This window comes from Hemitrygon akajei, chromosome 25, assembly GCF_048418815.1.
Source record: "Hemitrygon akajei chromosome 25, sHemAka1.3, whole genome shotgun sequence".
Taxonomy (NCBI): domain Eukaryota; kingdom Metazoa; phylum Chordata; class Chondrichthyes; order Myliobatiformes; family Dasyatidae; genus Hemitrygon; species Hemitrygon akajei.
The window spans coordinates 60443469-60466397 of NC_133148.1; the positions used below are offsets into that span (position 1 = coordinate 60443469).

Below are 22929 nucleotides of genomic sequence, written 5' to 3' on the forward strand. Positions count from 1 at the left end.
AGACAGTCTGTTGAATTGCTGTACCGGACTGTGACGCAACCATTCAGGAAAATTACAACAATACTCTTGTAGAACTGCTGTTTTCAATAACAGGAATTGATTGCCACATTTATATAATAACCCCATTGTCTACTTTTGCACTAATGGATTGTGGGAGACTCACCACTGCTGACTTTGCATTGCCGATTCTAGCCAAGGTCTACTTGTCTGTTGGGTCTATGAGACCTATTGTAGGTGTCACTGTGCCTCTGGCTGTGGATTCCTGCCCCCAGCAGAGGAAAGGAACCAGCCTGTATTTCTGTAAAGAACAGGGACAGAAGAAAGCAACAAGGCCCCTGCACCAATCTCCAAGATCATTGACACAAGAGTTTCTGCAAGTGCTGGAAAACCTGAGCAACACACACAAAATTGCTGGAGAAACTGGAGGCAGCATCTGTGGAGAGAATAAACATAGTGCTGATGAAGGGTCTCGGCCCAAAATGTCAACTGTTCGTTTCCCTCCAGAGAGGTTGCCTGACTCTCTCTGAAGATTTTGGCTTGCTGATTTTGAGCTCAACTCCCATTCAATTCCTTTCAATCCTCGACACTCCTTCGTGGTGGGAATATCACCCTCCTTCAGACCACAGGGACTTTTATTCAAAGTACTTCTCCTTCCTAAGCTCATCACCCCTACAGGGGCATAGGCCGCCAATAACAGCTCACCAGAGTCCTCTCTCCTGGGCTAGTCTTTCCGTCTTTCAAAGCGTACCCCATCAAAGATCTGTCTGCTCCCAGGAATGAGGTATTTCTGTAGCACTGGATTTTTTTCGGATGGGATTGCTAGCCCTATGCTCAACCGTCCCTGTTTCACAGCCAGTCTTGGGACTCCGTGGCAGTTATTCGAAACGTAGTAACATAGAAATCTACAGCGCATTACAGGCCCTTTGGCCCACAATGTTGTGTTGCCCATGCAACCTACTCTGGAAACTGCTAGAGTTTCCCTACCGCATAGTCCTCTATTTTTCTACACTCTATGTGCCTATCTAAGAGTCTCTTAAAAGATCCTATTGTATCCACCTCTACCACCATTGCCGGCAGTGCATTCCACACACCCACCAACCGAAATGAACCACTTCACACTTATCTGGGTTGAACTCCATCTGCCACTTCTCAGCACAGTTCTGCATCCTATCGATGTCCCATTGTAACCTCTGACAGCCCTCCAGGCTATTCAGAACACTCTCAACTTTTGTGTTATCAGCAAGCTTACCAACCCATCTCTCCACTTCCTCATCCAGGTCATTTATAAAAATCACGAAGAGTAAGGATCCCAGAACAGATCCCTGAGGCACATCACTGGTCACTGACCTCCATGCAGAGTATGAAACATCCACAACCACCCTTTGCTTTTTCTGGGCAAGCCAATTCTGGATCCATTAAGCAAGATCTCCTTGGATCCCATATCGTCTTTTTTCCGAATGAGCCTTGCATGGGGAGCCTTATCAAATGCCTTACTGAAATCCATATACACTACATCCACTGCTTTATCTTCATCAATGCGTTTTGCTACCTCCTCAAAGAATTCAATCAGGCTTGTAAGGCAAAACCTGCCCTTGACAAAGCCATGCTGACTATCCCCAATCAGGTTATGTCACTCCAAATGCTCATAAGTCCTGTCTCTCAGGATCTTCTCCAACAACTTGCCCACCACTGAGGTCAGACTCACTGGTCTATAATTTCCTGGGCTATCTCTACTCTCTTTCTTGAACAAGGGAACAACGTTTGCAATCTTCCAGTCCTCTGGTTCTTCTCCTGTCCCCATTGATGATCCAAAGATCATCGCCAAAGGCTCAGCAATCTCCTCCCTCACCTCCCACAGTAGCCTGGGGTATATCTCATCCGGTCCCAGTGACTTATCTACTTATTATCTTAATACCTTTCAACAGTTCCAGCATATCCTCTTTCTTAAATGTTTCAGTTTGCTGTAAGCCATCCCCACAATTGTCAAGGTCCTTTTCCCCAGTGAATACTGAAGCAAAGTATTCATTAAGTACCTCCGCTACCTCTTCCGGCTCCACGCACATTTCCACTGTCACTGCTGATTGGTCCTATTCTCACATGGCTTATCCTCTTGCTCTTCACATACTCGTAGAATGCCTTTGGGGTTTTCCTTAACCCTGTTCGCCAAGGCCTTCTCATGGTCTCTTCTAGCTCTCCTAATTTCATTTTTGATCACCTTCCTGGCAACCTTGTAATTTTCTAGAGCTCTAACAGTACCTAGTTTCTTGAACCTTTTGTAAGTTTTTCTTCTTGACTAGATTTTCTATGGCCTTTGTACGCCATGGTTCTTTTACCCTGCCATCCTTTCCCTGCCTCGGTGGAAGATACCCATGCAGAACGCCAAACAAATGTTCCCTGAACACTTGCCAGATTTCTGCTCTGCATTTCCCTGAGAACATCTGCTCCCAAGTTCCTGCCTAATAGCATCATATTTCTCCTTACCCTAAGTAAACATTTTCCCAAATTGTCTGCTCCTATCCCTCTCCAGCGCCATGGTAAAGGAGATGGTGTTGTAATCATTACCTCCCCAATATTTTCTCCCATCAAGAGGTCAAACATTTGAAGTGCTGTCTCTCCATTAATGTAGGAGGTTCAGGGACAAATCGCACACAACAAGATCCCATGATAGGAATGTGATGACTTCCGTCTGCCACCAAGCTACCTGGTTTATTTATATAATTTAGTTTTTATTTGGAGATAAAGTACACGAACTCTTCTTTCCGGTACAGTGAGACTGCACCACGCAGTTAACCAATTAACCAACTCACCCAAAAACCTTTGGAATGTGGGAGGAATGGAGGAGGCCCATGTGGTTGTAGGAGAGCACACACACTCCTTACAGAGAGCAGCAGGGATTGAGTCAGGTCTCTGGTGTTGTAATACTGTCACACTACCTGTTATGGAGAGGAGGTGGGATAACTCTGCCAATGTCCGAGGAAAGTCAATCTACCAATAGTTCAGAGTTTAGTGCCACACTTAACAGCACTGGCTGTAAGTTCGGGGTTCGATTCCCGCTGCTGTCTGTATGGAGTTAAAAGGTTCTCCCTGTGGGTTTAGTCCAGGTGCTCAAATTTCCTCCCACATTTCAAAGGCGAACGGTGAGGGTCAGCGAGGTGTGGCGTGCTATGTTGGCACCAGAAGTGTGGCAATGCTTGTGGGCTGTGCCCAGCACAATCCTCACTGATCTGATTTTATGCAAACAGCGCATTTCACTGGATGTTTTGATGTACATGTGACAAATAAAGCTAATCCTTATCTCTTATTTCTTCAAAATTTCCATGGGACCAGTGGGCCCAAATCTTGTGCACGAGTCTCTGGTCTGACACTAACTATGGCGGTTCCCTCTCATTCCCTCCCTACCTCTCTGCCTTTCCTTCCATTTCCCACCCCCTTCTTCTCCCTTGCCCCTTCCCTCTGCTTCCCCTCATCCTCCCCTTCCCTCCCAATGTCTACACCCTCCCTTCCCCAGGGCATCCTTTATGCTTCCCTGTTTGGGACCGACACTCACTCCATCCCATCTTTCCTCTGCCTCTCACACTCCCTCCCATCCCCTCACCCCCTTCCTCCTTCCCATCTCCCACCAGGAGTGGAGGGAGTAACAGTGTGAGGTGTGCCGAGGGTGCTGGCACCCTCCGGCTGTGAAGGAGAATCACCATCTGCCAGATGTGAGGAGGGAGTCCACACTTTTCAGGTGTTAGGAGCACATCCCTGCCAGGCGTGCAGATGAACCACAATATGCCAGATGTGAGGTAGGAGTGCATATGTGCCTGACGTTGAGAGTGCAGGCTGCCTCCAGGCCTCCAACCTTCAGTCGCTGCCCAGACTGACAGACTCGTAGACACCAGGCCATGTGTGCAAATGTAGTAAACTTCTTTACTTGGACGATCGACAACATTCACGGAGCCATACAGTGTGGAATCAGGCTCCTCGGCCTACTGAATCCACCCCGAACCAAGTTGCCTGGTTGAGCTAGTCCTGTTCATCTGATTTGGACTATATCCTTCTAAATCTTTCCTACCGATGTAACTCTCATAATGCCTTGAAATATTCTAATTGTACCTGTTCCTACCACTTTCTCTGGCAGCTCATTTCATACACCCATCATCCTCTGTGTGAAAAAATTACCCCTCAGGTGCTCTTTAAATTTTCCCCTTCTCACCTTAAACCTGAGCCCCCTGGTTTTTGACTCCCCTACCCTGGACTGTGACTGGTCTGATAAAGTGTCTCAACCCGAAGGGTCGACTCTTTATTCCTCTCCATAAACGCTGCCTGACCTGCTGAGTTCCTCCAGCATTTTGTGTGTGTTACTCTGGATTTCCAGCATCTGTGACTCTCATGTTCAAAGTAAATTTATTATCAAAGTACATATACGTCACCGTATAGTATTCACAGCAGAACAGAGAAATACAATAGAATCAATGAGAAACTACACACGTGCACAGACAACCAAAGTGTAAAAGACAACAAACTGCGAATAAAAAAATAAGTAATACAGAGAACATGAGTTGTAGAATCCTTGAAAGTGAGCCCATTGGTTTGGAATCCATGTGTCAGAGATACTTGCTCAGGAGATAAGCTCCTAGATCATCATTGTTAACCATCCTGTAATTATTAAGGTGCACTGATTGAATGGAAAAAATCTAACCATTCTGAATGATACACATTAGAACGGAAGAAGAACATTAGAAAGTAGCTACAGAGTAGGCCACTCAGCCCTGAACTCTGTCCCACACACTCAGTGGCCACTTTATTAGGTACACCTGAACACTTGCTCATTAATGCAAATGCCTCATCAGCCAATCATGTGGAAGCAACTCAATGCATAAAAGTACTGTGAAGAGGTTCAGTTGTTCAGACCAAACATCACAATGGGGAAGAAATATGATCTAAGTTACTCTGACCATAGAATGATTGTTGGTGCCAGATGGGGTGGTTTGAGTATCTCAGAAACTGCTGATCTCCTGGAATTTTCACACACAACAGTCTCTAGTGCAGGAGTTCCCAATCTCTTAGTTGCCATGGACCCCTACCATTAACCGAGGGGTTCATGGACTGCAGATTGGGTACCCCTGGTCTAGTATTTACAGAGAACAAAAAAAGTGTAGTTAGTGCTAGTTCTTTTGGCGAAAACACCTAGTTAATGAAGGAGGTCAGAGGAGAGGAGGCAGATTGGTTCAAGATGACAGGAAGACAACAGCAACTCAAATAATCACACAACTGTGGTGTGCAGAAGATCATCTCTGAATGCACAGTTCATTGAACCTCGAAGTGGATGGGCTACAATAGCAAAAGACTATGAGATACCGAATGAAGTGGCCACTGAGTGTATCTGATCTGTCCCAGGCCTCGTCCACTTTTCTCTGCCAGTTGCCCATTGCCCTCAGTTCCCCAGGTCTTTTAAACTTTGATCTCCCTCCACTTTAACTAGCTGCCAGTGATCTAGCCTCCACGACTCATCAGTGGGGTAAAGAGTCCCAAAGCTTCATCAGCATTGGCAATAAGGATTTTTAGTGTTAAACTCAATCTTGCTTTGGAATATTTAATGAAATGGATATGGAATAACCAAATCTGTTTTGTTAAGTAAACACTGCCCTTGTGGTCGTGGGTGCCAGTGTTGTGCAAGTATATTAAAAATGAACCATGTCTAATTTTATAAATGTGTAGGCCTATCAAAACTGCTCTGCCATTCCGTCAAGGCTGATTTGTCACCCCTCTCCGCTCCGTCCTCCTGCATTCTCCCTGTAACCTTTGACACCCTTGCGAATCAAGAACCTAACAACCTCCACCCAGTGACCTGGCCTCCTCAGCCGATGCGGCAATGAATTCCACAGACTCACTACCCTCTGGCTCAGGAAATTCCTCCTCTTCTCGGTTCTAAAGGGGTATTAGGAGACTGTGTCTTCTGGTCCGAGACTCTTCCACTATCGGAAATATCCTCTCCATATTCACTCTACCGAGACCTTTCAATATTCAGTGGGAATACACTGCAGGCCGCTTGACTCCTAAGGAATGCTTGCTATTGTGCAAGATGGTGTTGAATTCAGAGGATTTTAAACATCTTAGACACATCAGCTGACAAGCAGGTTCACCGCCCAGTGCTATTAAGTTAGCTGTTAATCATTGGATTTTAAAAGTCTGTGGAGAGGAGTATTTTAAGTCATTAGATAAAGGAGGATACAGACTGGAATGACATTTTACTTACCGGTATTTTAGTTTATATTTTCATGTACATTTTATGTTAATTTAAATCAATGTTAGCTCATGGTTTCATGTTTGTAAACTGCAGCTGCTGTAAGAAGATAAATTTCATGGCATTTATATCCTGGGTAAACTAAAATTTGTTCATCAATGCACTGTACAGATAGAAAGTGGCCACTTTATTTGCTACTTCAGGATGGGGAAGTCAGGTGACTTTGACCATGCTGGTGCCAGACGGGGTGGTTTGAGTTCTGCAGAAACTGCTGATCTGGGATTTTCATGTATAATACTCTGAGTTTACAGGAAATGGTGTGAAAGACAAGAAACACACAGTGAGTGGTGTAGTTCTGTGGGTGAAAATGCCTTCTTAACGCGAGAGGTCAGAGGATAATGGCCAGACTGCTTCAAGCTGACAGTAACTCAAAAAATCCATGTGTTAAATTGTGGTGTGGAGAAGAGCATCTCTGAATGCACAACATGTCGAACATTGAAGCGGGTGGGCAGAAGACACGAACATTCACTCAGTGGCAACTTTTTTTAGGTACAGAAAGTAACTGATAAAATGATCACTGAGTGTATTTTCTGGATAGCTTAGTAGGAAGCTCATGTTGTGGTTAAACCATACAGACAAGGACCGGGACAATCCTGGGACTGGACTTTGGGAAAATGGAAAAGATAGAGAGGGTGAAACAGTTCTAGTTCTGTTATTATTATTATTTTTATTCTTTCGGACTCTTCCTTCATTCTTTTCTTCTTTTCCTTTCTTATCAAGGATCAACTTTATTACCACATACATTTACAGGTATTAGGAATTTGCAGTGGTGTGTTTGTCAGAATGCAACATGCAGCAAAAAGTAGCAACGTTCAATAATTATAAAGAATAAATTATATAAAAATAAAGTTAAAGCACAAGCGTGAAGTAAAATATACATAAGTGCCAGCATGTCTTTACAATGTAAACAGCGGTTTAACATGTCTACAGGGCAGTGCAGTGACAGGGGTAATGGATAGAGGGGTAGGGGTGGCTAACTAGAATGGTTGATCTGATTAACCTCCTTGGGGGACAAAACTTTTAAGATGGTGTTTTAATAGTGCTTTCTAGAAGTGAGCTGTTGGAAAAGGCAATTTGCTGGGTGGTTAGCATGCACAATGATATTTCTCTACCCACTTCTCGTCCTGCAGTAATGGTAGGTTGCAGGCAATGAGGTCTATTAACTTCATCTACACTGTTGTTGCATTCTTCACAGACTGCACCCAATCCTTAATTTTATCATGAATTAACATCGGACCAACGCTTTGAATTGATTTGCCCTTGCCCTTATTGATTGCCTTGCCCTTCAGAAGTGGAAGGACTGAGAACGATAGTTTGGTAGAGGGTTGGAGGAGCTGCCTGGACTCGAGACCGTGTCCAGTGAAGATAGGTAGAATGCCTGGCCTTTTCTCTTTGTGGCAGAGGAGGATGAGCTGTGGCTTGATAGAGGTGTACGAGGTGAAGAGGCACAGATAGAGTGAAGCTTTCCCAGGGCAGAAATGGCTCACGCAAAGGGGCATAATCCTAAGGTGATTGGAGGAAGGTGTAGGGGTGATTTCCGAGGTAGATTTTTTACACAGACAGTGGAGGGTGGGTGGATCTCCCTGTCGGGTGTGGTGGTAGAGGCAGGTACATTAGGAACATTTAAAAAACTATTAAATAGACATGTGGATGATAGAAAAATGGAGGGTTATGTATGGGATGAAGGGTTAGATTGATCTTGAGTAGGTTAAAGCATTGGGACAACATCATGGGCCAAAGGGCCTGTACTGGGCTGTGGTGTTACATAGAACATAGAATAGTACAGCACATTACAGGCCCTTCGGCCCACAATGTTGTGCCGACCTTCAAACCCTGCCTCCCATATAACCCCCCACCTTAAATTCCTCCATGTACCTGTCTAGTAGTCTCTTAAACTTCACTAGTGTATCTGCCTCCACCACTGACTCAGGCAGTGCATTCCACACACCAACCACTCTCTGAGTGAAAAACCTTCCTCTAATATCCCCCTTGAACTTCCCTCCCCTTACCTTAAAGACATGTCCTCTTGTACTGAGCAGTGGTGCCCTGGGGAAGAGCCGCTGGCTGTCCACTCTGTCTATTCCTCTTAATATCTTGTACACCTCTATCATGTCTCCTCTCACCCTCCTTCTCTCCAAAGAGTAAAGCCCTAGCTCCCTTCATCTCTGATCATAATCCATACTCTCTAAACCAGGCAGCATCCTGGTAAATCTCCTCTGTACCCTTTCCAATGCTTCCACATCCTTCCTATAGTGAGGCGACCAGAACTGGACACAGTACTCCAAGTGTGGCCTAACCAGGGTTTTATAGAGCTGCATCATTACATCGCGACTCTTAAACTCTGTCCCTCGACTTATGAAAGCTAACACCCCATAAGCTTTCTTAACTACCCTATCTACCTGTGAGGCAACTTTCAGGGATCTGTGGACATGTACCCCCAGATCCCTCTGCTCCTCCACACTACCAAGTATCCTGCCATTTACTTTGTTCAAAGTAATTTACTGTGTTCAAAGTAATTTCTTCCTTTAACGTATTTCCCCCATTGTAAAGTTCTATCAGCATAAACTGGCTTGGTGTTGACGTTGCAATATTTCTCATTTAATCTCTTTAACCAGGTTGCCAGGTTTGCTGTCTGAGCTGCTTATTTCGAAACCAAGAGGCGGCTATCACTGCACAGGCAGGGTCAGGCTGTTAGACCCAGTCCTGTGGCGCCCTGCCCTTCATAAATGAAAGCATTCAGAACAAAAGAATAAAGGTCATGCTGAACCCTTGTAATGTGGCTGGGCCACAGCTGGAGCGTTGTGTGCACTTCTGGTCAGCTGCTTCTTTGGGTGGATGTGAAGACTGGGGGTGGGGGTGGAGACTGGGGGTGGGGGTGGAGACTGGGGGGAGAAGGTTGGGAGAGCTGGGAAGTTACCAAAATGGTATTAGTGATGGAGGATCATCAAGCCCAATCTTAGATTGGAGGAAGTGCCACTGTTCTCTTTAGAACAGGGGTTCTCAACGTAGGGTCCACAGACCCCGCATTTAATCGGAGGGTTGTCACCCAGTTCAGATGTGGCCCAAGGGTGGAGTGAGAGACACTGAAGCAGGTTGATAGTTCACAGACTTTAATGCAAACAGAGTTAGAGGGAAAAGAAAACAATAAACGCTAGGTCAAACATTAACTAAAAGTCTCAGATGGAAAACGAAGCTGACACTGCGGCTGAAAAGAATAACGAAGAATAAAACAAATACTGCTAGTCTTCAGAGTCAGTTGAATCGACAGTCCAGTTTCTCAGGCAAGGCCGAATGCAAACAGGCAATGAAGCGTTTCTGTGCTGTGTCTAAGTCTCGACAAACACTAAAGCGGAATGAGTGGAGTTAAATACTATACGATCACAATGAAATAATAATTAGCTGACACATGCGAATTCACAAGCGCAATTGCCGTATCTGCTGTGCTGCCAAATCCATGGTGGTGACAAGGTGTCTTTGGCATAAAAGAGGTTGAGAACCCCTGCCTTAGAACAAAGGGTTGGAGGGAAGATTTAATTGAGATTATATCTGTTCAGACGGAACCAGAAAGGAAGAAGGCCCTTTGACCCATAGAGTCTGTGACAACCATTAACTGACTCCTTGTACGCAAATCCTATTTTCCTTATTCTCCTCAAAATCCCCTCAACTCCCCCCTCATATTCTACCAGTCAGCTACACACTAGGGGCAATTTACAGTGGGCATTCAACCTACCAACTTGTTTGTCTTTGCAAATGTGGGAGGAAACCGGAGTTTATGGAGGAGAGCCACACATAGTCAGGATTGAGGGCAGTGATGCTATGAGCTGTGCCTCGAGGGCACCTTTGGTTTTGGGTAAGGGATGTGGAGAGGGAATGTGAAGAACACTTTTACACAGCATGTGGTGCTGATGCAGAACTTACTGCCAGCGAGGGTGGTGTCAGTAGGCATTTAGGGTTTTGGACATTCTACAGAGAGCAAGAATGAGACTCAATGGGCCAAATAAGCCTCTTGTACTGCAACAAATCCATGACCCATTTACGTTAGTCATAGATCCCTAGAGTGAGACAGCATGGAAGCAGGCCATTCGGCCCAACTCAATCATGCTGACCAAGAGGACAGTCTAAACTAATCCCATCTGGTTCATATCCCTCTACCCGAGAGATATGAACCAAATCCCTTTTTGATGCCATGGACCTATACCACTAAGCAAAGGGCCCATGGAACCCCTGCTCTAAACCTTTCCTATCCATAGTCCTTGACTTACTCCCATCTCCCACCAACCCAGGGCCTCACGAACCTGGGTGAGACAACACAACATCTAAGAATGATTAAAGATCAGCTTTATTTGTCACATGCGCATCAAAGTGTTCAGAGAAACGTGTAATTTTGTGTTAGCAGCCGATACCGTCCACATTGGGCAGCCATGAGGGTCGCCATGCTTCTGATGCCCATAACTTACCAACCCTAACCATACATCTTTAGACTGTAGGAGGGAATCAGAGTACCTAGCAGTCACAGAGAGAACGTACCAGACGGGTGTAAGAATTGAACCCTGCTCGCTGATCACTGGCATCAAAATGTTGGGTGCATATGTTCACCAGTCTTTTGAAAGTACGGTAATGCACTATGGGAGCTTGTTTGTATGTATAGGTGTCCATCAGGGAGGAGGCACAGCAGCCTGAAGTTCACCTATCATGAACACTACCTCACCCTTCTGCTTTCCCACTAATCATTCCTTTTAGTTGTAACCTAGCGCAATGTTTTAATGCCCTGCACTGTACTGACACCACAAAAAACAACATCGTCAAAGGTTCAGTTGTTGTTCAGACCAAACATCAGAATGTGGGAGAGATGTGATCTAAGTGACTTTGACCGTGGAATGATTGTTGGTGCCAGATGGGGTGGTTTGAGTATCTCAAACTGCTGATCTCCTGGGATTTTCACACACAGCAGTCTCTGGTTTACAGAGATTTGGTGTCAGTTGAAACCAGTAATCTCATGGTCCGGGGGGAAGAAGCTGTTTCCCATCCTAACAATTCTTGCCCTGATGCTTTGGCACCTCTTGCCTGTAAAGAACATTAATGTCAGACCTGCAAACAGGGAGCTCTCAGAAGCCACCCAGCTAACAGGACTCACCCGCCACTCGCTTCCAACTCATCACCTGCACCCAGTCTGACTCACAGTCCCCGTTCACCCAGCCATCCAGCCAGCCTCATCCCCTTGCTTCGAGCCTTCAGTCACCTTGTTGCCCAGTCGTATTAAATATACGTTCTCTCTTGTTTTGTGGCTCCTCATGGCTTGTTATTTTACAATTTATTATTAAAGTGATCGCACACTGCTAAATCGTCTCCGCTGCCTTTGTGTTTAGCCCCTTCACATTTCCTGACAATCCATGCTCGATCTATGAGTCTATAATTACTATGAGTTGAAACTACATTTAGCAGACCAATAGACCTTTAACTCTTTTTTTGGCTTGTGAGAAGCTTCTGATGTATTTTGAAAGAGTAAATGTCAGACTGATACAGCTGATAAACAAACAACTTTCAAAGTGAAATGCCACGACTTGTCAAAATAAATTACAGTTTGAATTACAGATGTATTTGTGAAATATTATTTTTCTATACTCTGATTGCTATACTTTGAAGAAAGACTAAAGCAAGACTCATTTCAATGAGAATGTGTAGAAATGGTAATTCATGCGTGCAGCCTAAGAGTTGGGGAGATCTGAAATGCAGGTTTTGCATCTATATTTGCTCAGGGGATGGATGCAGAGTCTATAGAAATGAGGCAAAATGAGGCATCAACTTCACAAACCCTGTACCGATTACAGAGCAGGAAGTGTTTGCTGCCTTGGGGCAAATTGGGGAGGATAAATCCCCTGGGCCTGACAAGCTGTTCGCTTGAACCCTGCAGGAGGCAAATGCAGAAATTGCTGGGACCCCAGCAGAGATAGTTAAATCATTCTTAACAACAGGTGAAGTGCCAGAGGACTAACAGCTAACGCTGTTCCACTGTTTAAGGAAGACTCTAAGAGTAAACCAGGAAGTATAGGTTGGTGAGTTGTGGGTAAGTTATTGGAAGGTATTCTAAGGGAGCGGATGTATGAGTATTTGGATAGACAGGGACTGATTAAGGATAGTCAGCATGGCTTTGTGTGTGGCAGTTCATATCTAATCAGTCATAGAGCTTTTCAAGAAAGTTACCAGGAAAGTTGAGGGTAAAACAGTGGGTGTTTTGATAATGTCCCACATGGGAGTCTGGTCAAGAAGGTTCAGTCGCTCAGGATGAGGTAGTGAATCACATTAGACATTGGGAGAAGTCAGAGAGTAGTAGATGGTTGGCTGACTGAAGGCCTGTGACTAGTGGAGTGTTACAGGGTTTGGTGCAGCGTCTGAAGTTGTTTGTTAACTGATCAGCAAATTTGCGGATGACACCAGGAAAGGGGGTGTTGGTGGACAGTGAGGAAAACTATCATGGCTCGCTGTGGGATCTGGAACAGCTGGAAAAATGGGTTGAAAAATGGCAGACGGAATTTAGTGCAGACAAACGTGAGGTATAGTGCTTCGGTAGGACCAGCCAGGGTCGGTCTTACACATTGAACTGTAGGGCACTGAAGAGTTCGGTAGAACATAGGGATCTGGGAAAACAGGCCCATAATTCATTGAAAGTGATGTTACAGGTTGATAAGGTTGTAAATGGAGTGAAGTTAGGAAAAGGGGAAGTACAACGAGATCTAGGTGTTCTCGTACATCAGTCAATGAAAGCAAGCATGCAGGTACCGCAGGCAGTGAAGAAAGCTAATGGCATGCTGGCTTTTATAACAAAAGGAATTGAGTATAGGAGTAAAGAGGTCCTTCTGCAGCTGTACAGGGCCCTGGTGAGACCCCACCTGGAGTATTGTGTGCAGTTTTCATCTCCAAATTTGAGGAAGGACATTCTTGCTATTGAGGGAGTGCAGCGTAGGTTCACAAGGTTAATTCCCGGAATGGCGGGACTGTCATATGTTGAAAGATTGGAGTGACTGGGCTTGTATACACTGGAATTTAGAAGGATGAGAGGGGATCTGATTGAAACATATAAGATTATTAAGGGATTGGACACGCTGGAGGCAGGAAGCATGTTCCCGCTGATGGGTGAGTCCAGAACTAGAGGCCACAGTCTAAGAATAAGGGGTAGGCCATTTAGAACAGAGATGCGGAAAAACTTTTTCACCCAGAGAGTGGTGGATATGTGGAATGCTCTGCCCCAGAAGGCAGTGGAGGCCAAGTCTCTGGATGCATTCAAGAGAGAGTTAGATAGAGCTCTTATAGATAGCGGGGTCAAGGGATATGGGGAGAGGGCAGGAACGGGGTACTGATTGTGTATGATCAGCCATGATCACAGTGAATGGTGGTGCTGGCTAGAAGGGCCAAATGGCTTATTCCTACCCCTACTGTCTATTGTCTAAAGCAATCTTTTGGCACATTGGCCGTCGTAAATCAAAGTATTAAGTAGAAGAGGTGGGATGTTATGTTGAAGTTGTATCAGACATTGGTAAGGCCTAATTTGGAGTATTGTGTGCAGTTTTGGTCATCCACCTATAGGAAAGATATAAGCAAGGTTGAAAGAGTACAGAGAAAATTTACAAGGATGTTGCCAGGTCTGGGGGACCTGAGTTATAAGAAAAGACTGAAAAGGTTAGGACTTCATTCCTTGGAATGTAGAAGATTGAGAGGAGATTTGATTGAGGTATACAAAATTATGAGGGATGGATGACATCTGTTAGTCTCGTGAGGCCATGGATCTGTGCCTGTAAAGTCTACTGAACTGTCCTCTCCAGGGCGCAGGCCTGGGCAAGACCGGCAGTCGCCCATGCAGTGAATCTCCCCTCTCCACGACACCGATGTTGTCCAAGGGAAGGGCAAGGGCCGATACAGCTCGGCACCAGTGTCGTCGCAAGAGTTGCCGGAACGAGATTGAAGGCAACGTCGGACTGCCTTAGGGACTCCAGCTCCGGATTTGTCCTCAGGGTTTACTCCCGAAGCCTTTCCCATGAGTGGGTATGGCCGTAAGGCAGCGGAGGTTTGAAAGCAGAGTTTTCCCTCTCTCAGATGGGCTGCCTTCCCAGGCTGGCGAGCTCCATCTACCCAAAGGAGTATAGATAGGGTAAATGCAAGCAGGCTTTTTCTCTGAGGCTGGGTCAGAGGTCGTGGGTTAAGGGTGAAAGCTTAGAGAGAGGGGAACATGAGAGAAATTTCTTCACTCAGAGGGTGCTGAGAGTGTGGAACAGGCAGGTGGTCCATGTGAGCTCGATTTCAATGCCTAGGGGAAGTTTGGACAGGAACATGGATGAGGGGGATATGGAGAGCTATGTTCCCGATGCAGGTTGTTGGGAGCAGGCAGTTTAAATGGCTCGGCACAGACCAGATGGGCCAAAGGGCCTGCTTTGTGCTGTACTTTTCAATGACTCTGAATAAGGAACAGTATAAGTGAAAGGTCACATATTGCTCTTTTGCAGAACAATGACTTACAGGCTCCTCAATAACAATGAAGCCAGGTGCGATTACACACACCTGTGCCTTTAATATTATATAACGGGTCCGTACAGCCCAATAAGCCTGCCACGCTCGAAATCAGAGTGCAAAATCAGTGGACTTGTTACGTCGAAATACCAAAGCCAAAGAACAGCCAGGCCTGCAAAAAGTAATGGATACAGCTCAGTTCTTCACCGGAAAAGCCCCCCAGTATTAAGCACATACACAGGGGGTGGTGTCACCAGAAAGCAGCATTCATCGTCAAGGACCCACCTCCCCCACCGTCCAGGACACGCTCTCTTCTTGCTACTGCCATTGCGCGGGAGGTAGCTGCACGCCTCCAGGTTCAGATGGTACGGCACAGCCACCAGGCTCTTGAATCTGCATTGACCACAACCTATCAGCTCACTTCGTACAGCTCATCATCTCAGTATTTTTTGGGTATTTACATTATTATTATCTGCTTTGTGTGTATTTGAAGTTTGGCCTCTTTTGCGCATTGTTTTTTTGTCAGACTTTGCGTGTAGTTTTTCATTGATTCTATCTCTTTGTTCCACTGTGAATGCCTGCAAGAAAATGAATCTCGGAGTAGTATTTGGTAACATATACATACCATGATAATAAAGTTATATTGAACTTTGAAAGGGACTTGGGAGATCCCATAGAGATTTCTCTAAAGGTTAACTTGTAGGTTGAGTCGGTGGTGAGGAAGGAAAATTCAGTATTAGCATTCATTTCAAGAGGGTTAGAATATAAACGCAAGGATGTAATGCTGAGGTTTTATAAGGCCCTGGTCAGACTGCACTTGGAGTATTATGAGCAGTTTTGAGCTCTTTATCTAAGAAAAGATGTGCTGGCATTGCAGAGGGTCCACAGGAGGTTTATGAGAATATTCTAGGGAATGAAAGGGTATGAGGAGCATTTGATGGCTCTGGGCTAGTATTCCCCGGAGCTTAGAAAAACGAGGAGAATCCCATCAAATATTGAAAGGCCTAAATAGAATGGACGTGGAGAGGGTTTTCTTATACAGGGTGATTCTAGGACCTCAGAATAGTAGGATGTCCCTTTAGAACAGAGATGAGGAGGAATTTGTTTAACCAGAGTTTGGTGTTTCTGTGGAATTCATTGCCACGAGCGGCTGTGGAGGCCAAGTCATTGGGTATATTTAAAGCGGATGTTGAGAAGGCAGGAGAATGGGTTGACAAAGATAATAAATCAGCCATGATGGTCTGGCAGAATAGATTCAATGGGCCAAATGGCCTAATTCTGCTCTTATGTCCAATTACATCCATGTGACCAATTAATCTACTGAGCCATACATCTTTGAAATGTGGGAGGACATTGGAGCATCTGGAAGAAATCCATAGGGTCATGAGGAGGACACAAAAACTCCTTACAGACAGCACCCTGCACTGAGCCCAGGTCACTGGCACTAGACAGCACCCTGCACTGAGCCCAGGTCACTGGCACTGGACAGCACCCTGCACTGAGCCCAGGTCACTGGCACCGGACAGCACCCTGCACTGAGCCCAGGTCACTGGCACTGGACAGCACCCGGAACTGAGCCCAGGTCACTGGCACTGGACAGCACCCTGCACTGAGCCCAGGTCACTGGCACTGAACTGAACTCCTTACAGACAGCACCCTGCACTGAGCCCAGGTCACTGGCACTGAACTGAACTCCTTACAGACAGCACCCTGCACTGAGCCCAGGTCACTGGCACTGGACAGCACCCTGCACTGAACCCAGGTCACTGGCACTGGACAGCACCCGGAACTGAGCCCAGGTCACTGGCACTGGACAGCACCCTGCACTGAGCCCAGGTCACTGGCACTGAACTGAACTCCTTACAGACAGCACCCTGCACTGAGCCCAGGTCACTGGCACTGGACAGCACTCTGCACTGAACCCAGGTCACTGGCACTGGACAGCACCCTGCACTGAGCCCAGGTCACTGGCACTGGACAGCACCCTGCACTGAGCCCAGGTCACTGGCACTGGACAGCACCCTGCACTGAGCCCAGGTCACTGGCACTGGACAGCACCCTGCACTGAGCCCAGGTCACTGGCACTGGACAGCACCCTGCACTGAGCCCAGGTCACTGGCACTGAACTGAACTCCTTACAGACAGCACCCTGCACTGAGCCCAGGTCACTGGCACTGAACTGAACTCCTTACAGACAGCACCCTGCACTGAGCCCAGGTCACTGGCACTGGACAGCACCCGGAACTGAGCCCAGGTCACTGGCACTGGACAGCACCCTGCACTGAGCCCAGGTCACTGGCACTGGACAGCACCCTGCACTGAGCCCAGGTCACTGGCACTGGACAGCACCCTGCACTGAGCCCAGGTCACTGGCACTGGACAGCACCCTGCACTGAGCCCAGGTCACTGGCACTGAACTGAACTCCTTACAGACAGCACCCTGCACTGAGCCCAGGTCACTGGCACTGGACAGCACCCTGCACTGAGCCCAGGTCACTGGCACTGGACAGCACCCTGCACTGAGCCCAGGTCACTGGCACTGGACAGCACCCTGCACTGAGCCCAGGTCACTGGCACTGGACAGCACCCTGCACTGAGCCCAGGTCACTGGCACTGAACTGAACTCCTTACAGACAGCACCCTGCACTGAGCCCAGGTCACTGGCACTGGACAGCACCCTGCACTGAGCCCAGGTCACTGGCACTGGACAGCACCCTGCACTGAGCCCAGGTCACTGGCACTGAACTGAACTCCTTACAGACAGCACCCTGCACTGAGCCCAGGTCACTGGCACTGAACTGAACTCCTTTCAGACAGCACCCTGCACTGAGCCCAGGTCACTGGCACTGGACAGCACCCGGAACTGAGCCCAGGTCACTGGCACTGGACAGCACCCTGCACTGAGCCCAGGTCACTGGCACTGGACAGCACCCTGCACTGAGCCCAGGTCACTGGCACTGGACAGCACCCTGCACTGAGCCCAGGTCACTGGCACTGGACAGCACCCTGCACTGAGCCCAGGTCACTGGCACTGAACTGAACTCCTTACAGACAGCACCCTGCACTGAGCCCAGGTCACTGGCACTGAACTGAACTCCTTACAGACAGCACCCTGCACTGAGCCCAGGTCACTAGCACTGGACAGCACCCAGAACTGAGCCCAGGTCACTGGCACTGAACTGAACTCCTTACAGACAGCACCCGGAACTGAGCCCAGGTCACTGGCACTGAACTGAACTCCTTACAGACAGCACCCGGAACTGAGCCCAGGTCACTGGCACTGGACTGAACTCCTTACAGACAGCACCCTGCACTGAGCCCAGGTCACTGGCACTGAACTGAACTCCTTACAGACAGCACCCGGAACTGAGCCCAGGTCACTGGCACTGGACAGCACCTGGAACTGAGCCCAGGTCACTGGCCACTGAACTGAACTCCTTACAGACAGCACCCTGCACTGAGCCCAGGTCACTGGCACTGAACTGAACTCCTTACAGACAGCACCCGGAACTGAGCCCAGGTCACTGGCACTGGACAGCACCCGGAACTGAGCCCAGGTCACTGGCCACTGAACTGAACTCCTTACAGACAGCACCCGGAACTGAGCCCAGGTCACTGGCCACTGAACTGAACTCCTTACAGACAGCACCCTGCACTGAGCCCAGGTCACTGGCACTGGACAGCACCCTGCACTGAGCCCAAGTCACTGGCACTGGACAGCACCCTGCACTGAGCCCAGGTCACTGGCACTGAACTGAACTCCTTACAGACAGCACCCTGCACTAAGCCCAGGTCACTGGCACTGGACAGCACCCTGCACTGAGCCCAAGTCACTGGCACTGGACAGCACCCTGCACTGAGCCCAGGTCACTGGCACTGGACAGCACCCTGCACTGAGCCCAGGTCACTGGCACTGGACAGCACCCTGCACTGAGCCCAGGTCACTGGCACTGAACTGAACTCCTTACAGACAGCACCCTGCACTGAGCCCAGGTCACTGGCACTGAACTGAACTCCTTACAGACAGCACCCTGCACTGAGCCCAGGTCACTGGCACTGAACTGAACTCCTTACAGACAGCACCCTGCACTGAGCCCAGGTCACTGGCACTGAACTGAGCCAAGGTCACTGGCACTGAACTGAACTCCTTACAGACAGCACCCTGCACTGAGCCCAGGTCACTGGCACTGAACTGAACTCCTTACAGACAGCACCCGGAACTGAGCCCAGGTCACTGGCACTGGACTGAACTCCTTACAGACAGCACCCTGCACTGAGCCCAGGTCACTGGCACTGAACTGAACTCCTTACAGACAGCACCCGGAACTGAGCCCAGGTCACTGGCACTGGACAGCACCCGGAACTTAGCCCAGGTCACTGGCCACTGAACTGAACTCCTTACAGACAGCACCCGGAACTGAGCCCAGGTCACTGGCCACTGAACTGAACTCCTTACAGACAGCACCCGGAACTGAGCCCAGGTCACTGGCCACTGAACTGAACTCCTTACAGACAGCACCCTGCACTGAGCCCAGGTCACTGGCACTGGACAGCACCCTGCACTGAGCCCAAGTCACTGGCACTGGACAGCACCCTGCACTGAGCCCAGGTCACTGGCACTGAACAGCACCCTGCACTGAGCCCAGGTCACTGGCACTGGACAGCACCCTGCACTGAGCCCAGGTCACTGGCACTGAACTGAACTCCTTACAGACAGCACCCTGCACTGAGCCCAGGTCACTGGCACTGAACTGAACTCCTTACAGACAGCACCCTGCACTGAGCCCAGGACACTGGCACTGAACTGAACTCCTTACAGACAGCACCCGGAACTGAGCCCAGGTCACTGGCACTGAACTGAACTCCTTACAGACAGCACCCTGCACTGAGCCCAGGTCACTGGCACTGGACTGAACTCCTTACAGACAGCACCCTGCACTGAGCCCAGGTTACTGGCACTGAACTGAACTCCTTACAGACAGCACCCGGAACTGAGCCCAGGTCACTGGCACTGGACAGCACCCGGAACTGAGCCCAGGTCACTGGCCACTGAACTGAACTCCTTACAGACAGCACCCGGAACTGAGCCCAGGTCACTGGCCACTGAACTGAACTCCTTACAGACAGCACCCTGCACTGAGCCCAGGTCACTGGCACTGGACAGCACCCTGCACTGAGCCCAAGTCACTGGCACTGGACAGCACCCTGCACTGAGCCCAGGTCACTGGCACTGAACTGAACTCCTTACAGACAGCACCCGGAACTGAGCCCAGGTCACTAGCACTGGACAGCACCCAGAACTGAGCCCAGGTCACTGGCACTGAACTGAACTCCTTACAGACAGCACCCGGAACTGAGCCCAGGTCACTGGCACTGGACAGCACCCGGAACTGAGCCCAGGTCACTGGCACTGAACTGAACTCCTTACAGACAGCACCCTGCACTGGGCCCAGGTCACTGGCACTGGACAGCACCCGGAACTGAGCCCAGGTCACTGGCACTGGACAGCACCCGGAACTGAGCCCAGGTCACTGGCACTGAACTGAACTCCTTACAGACAGCACCCGGAACTGAGCCCAGGTCACTGGCACTGTACAGCACCCTGCACTGAGCCCAGGTCACTGGCACTGAACTGAACTCCTTACAGACAGCACCCTGCACTGGGTCCAGGTCACTGGCACTGGACAGCACCCTGCACTGAGCCCAGGTCACTGGCACTGAACTGAACTCCTTACAGACAGCACCCTGCACTGAGCCCAGGTCACTGGCACTGAACTGAACTCCTTACAGACAGCACCCTGCACTGAGCCCAGGTCACTGGCACTGGACAGCACCCTGCACTGAGCCCAGGTCACTGGCACTGAACTGAACTCCTTACAGACAGCACCCGGAACTGAGCCCAGGTCACTGGCACTGGACAGCACCCGGAACTGAGCCCAGGTCACTGGCACTGGACAGCACCCTGCACTGAGCCCAGGTCACTGGCACTGAACTGAGCCCAGGTCACTGGCACTGTAATAGTATTATGCTATCTGTGCCTCTTTGTAGGTCATTAGGTGGGCATGGAGAGCCATTGCCTCCAACCTCCCAAACCAGTGACCTCTACTGCCAAGGACGTCAAAGGGATTTAGGTGCATGAGGACACCTCCAGCTGACAGTCCCCTCTGTCTTGAACAATTCTGGCTTAGAAATGTATCAGCATTCCTGCAACGTGACTGGATCTAAATCCTGCGACTCCCGTCCAGAAAGAAGTGAGGGAGTACCTTCATGGCACATTCAAGAAGGCAGATCACCAAACTGTTATGCTTTGCAACCGCAAAACATTGAAGTAATTCAAAGGAAAACAAAGGATTGAAATGCAAGTCTTAGTTTGTGTTTATTTTAAGGGAAGCCCGCACGGATCACAAGGTAGCACCATGACGTGTGCAGTTCCTGTGGTGATCTATCTAAAGGAACATGAAAGCTGAACCAAACAAGATATTTACAGGACTGCTCACATATTACTGAAACACTAAATACAGAACACAAACGTTCTCAAGGAGGCTGTGGGGTTATGCAATTAGTGCTCGACTTGTCAGCAACACCCAGGTCATAAAACAAAGGAATAATTAAGGACCTTCTTACAAACGTTCCTTGCGTGGCACAAAAATGCAAGGAATCAGCCTTCTATCAGAATGGAACACAAAACAACTCACCAGGTCAGGAAGAATGAGGGGGGAAACGGAGAGCTGGTGTGTCAGGCCAAGGCCACCAGCATCTGGCGTCTCCCGTTACTCTGTCCCACTAGTATGTAGTTCAACACGATACACTCAGTGCCCACTTTATTAGGCATCTCCTGTACTGAATAGAGTGGCCTCTGAGGGAAAGTTCACGGTCCTCTGCTACTGTAGTTCGTCCACTTCAGCGGCTGACATGTTGTGCACGTAGGGCTCTCTTCTGTACACTGCTGTTGTAACATGCGGTTATTTGAGTTATTGTCACCTTCTTGATCAGGGACAGAATTCAGACCTGAGATCCGAGATCAGAACTAGAGGGGCCCAGGATCCCCAGAAGGTTGTTGGGCTTGGAAGCAAATGGGAAAATGGGGGCAGGGTCAAAGTCAACGTTGAGTTTATTGTCGTTTGCACAAGTGCATGTATGCACGACAGGTACAATGAAAAACTTACTTGCAGAGGCATCAGAAGCACGTTGCATCAGATAAACGGCATTCATAAGAAAAACATTAAAAAGGACACACTTCGAGCAAAAACAAGGTCTATTTTAGTTCCATTAGCTGCATCAGGTATAACTTATTGGAGGGGATTTTTAAAAAGTATTAAAATTTCACAGATGTGTGGCTGGCTTGCACCAGGACACAGAGAGATGATGTGGCTGGTGAACAGGTTCAAGACCACTTGATGTTGGCACATGGCTGCTGCCCGGCGTAAGACACTGAAAGGATAACACTTGCTTCTCTCTCTCTCTACTTTCAGCCCGAGTACAGAGTACCGATGGCGACAGGCTGCCTGTCAGACAGATTAAAACCGTGTTTGTACCAGTCTCCAAAGGAGACTCCTCCCTCCAGTGTGTTCCGGTCCCTCGGGCTGGAGGCCGAAGACCCGGAAGGGGGCTACACCGAGGAGTTTGTGGAGCCGGTTGACGACAAGTACAGGTGTGAGCAGTGCCACCGGGTACTGCGTAATGCCAAACAGACGGCATGTGGGCACCGGTTCTGCGAGAGCTGCATTGACGCTCTGCTCAGGTAAGCACAGTGTTCACTGGCATGGTACCTAGGGAGACCATTCAGCCCATCGAGACTGTTCTGCAATGCCATCATGGCTGACTTATTATCCCTCTCAACCGCATTCTCCTGCCTTCTCTCTGTAATTAAGAACCGATTAACCTCCCCTTTAAATATCCCCAATGACTTGGCCGCCACAGCCATCTGTAGCAACAAATTCCACAGATTCACCATCTTCTTGCTAAAGAAATTCCTCCACTTCTCTGTTCTAAAGAGCTGTCCATCTGTCCTGAGGCTGTTCTCTGGTCCTAGACTCTCCAACTATAGGAAGCAGAGTTGCTCTGTCAGTGGGACGAGCTATTTCAGAAGGTATTAAACTGAGACTTTGTGTCTCACCTTTCTAGCAATGGTCATCCCCAAC

At 48.4% G+C, this 22929-nt stretch overlaps 1 protein-coding gene across 6 annotated transcripts in view; it reads left to right on the plus strand.

Moving 5' to 3' along the window:
- The window catches only part of LOC140716644 (TNF receptor-associated factor 3-like), a 227509-nt gene that overhangs the window by 18661 nt on the left and 185919 nt on the right, over positions 1-22929 (plus strand). For 4 of the 6 annotated variants that reach the window (XM_073029470.1, XM_073029469.1, XM_073029472.1 and 1 more), the window contains exon 2: positions 22261-22529. The exons of 1 other annotated variant lie outside the window; for it this stretch is intronic. In XM_073029470.1, coding sequence (XP_072885571.1) covers positions 22279-22529 — 251 coding nt within the window. In that variant the 5' untranslated portion in view covers positions 22261-22278. Of the gene's footprint in view, positions 1-22260; positions 22530-22929 lie in introns of those variants that run through there. One more of the 6 variants, XM_073029475.1, reaches the window with a different exon arrangement.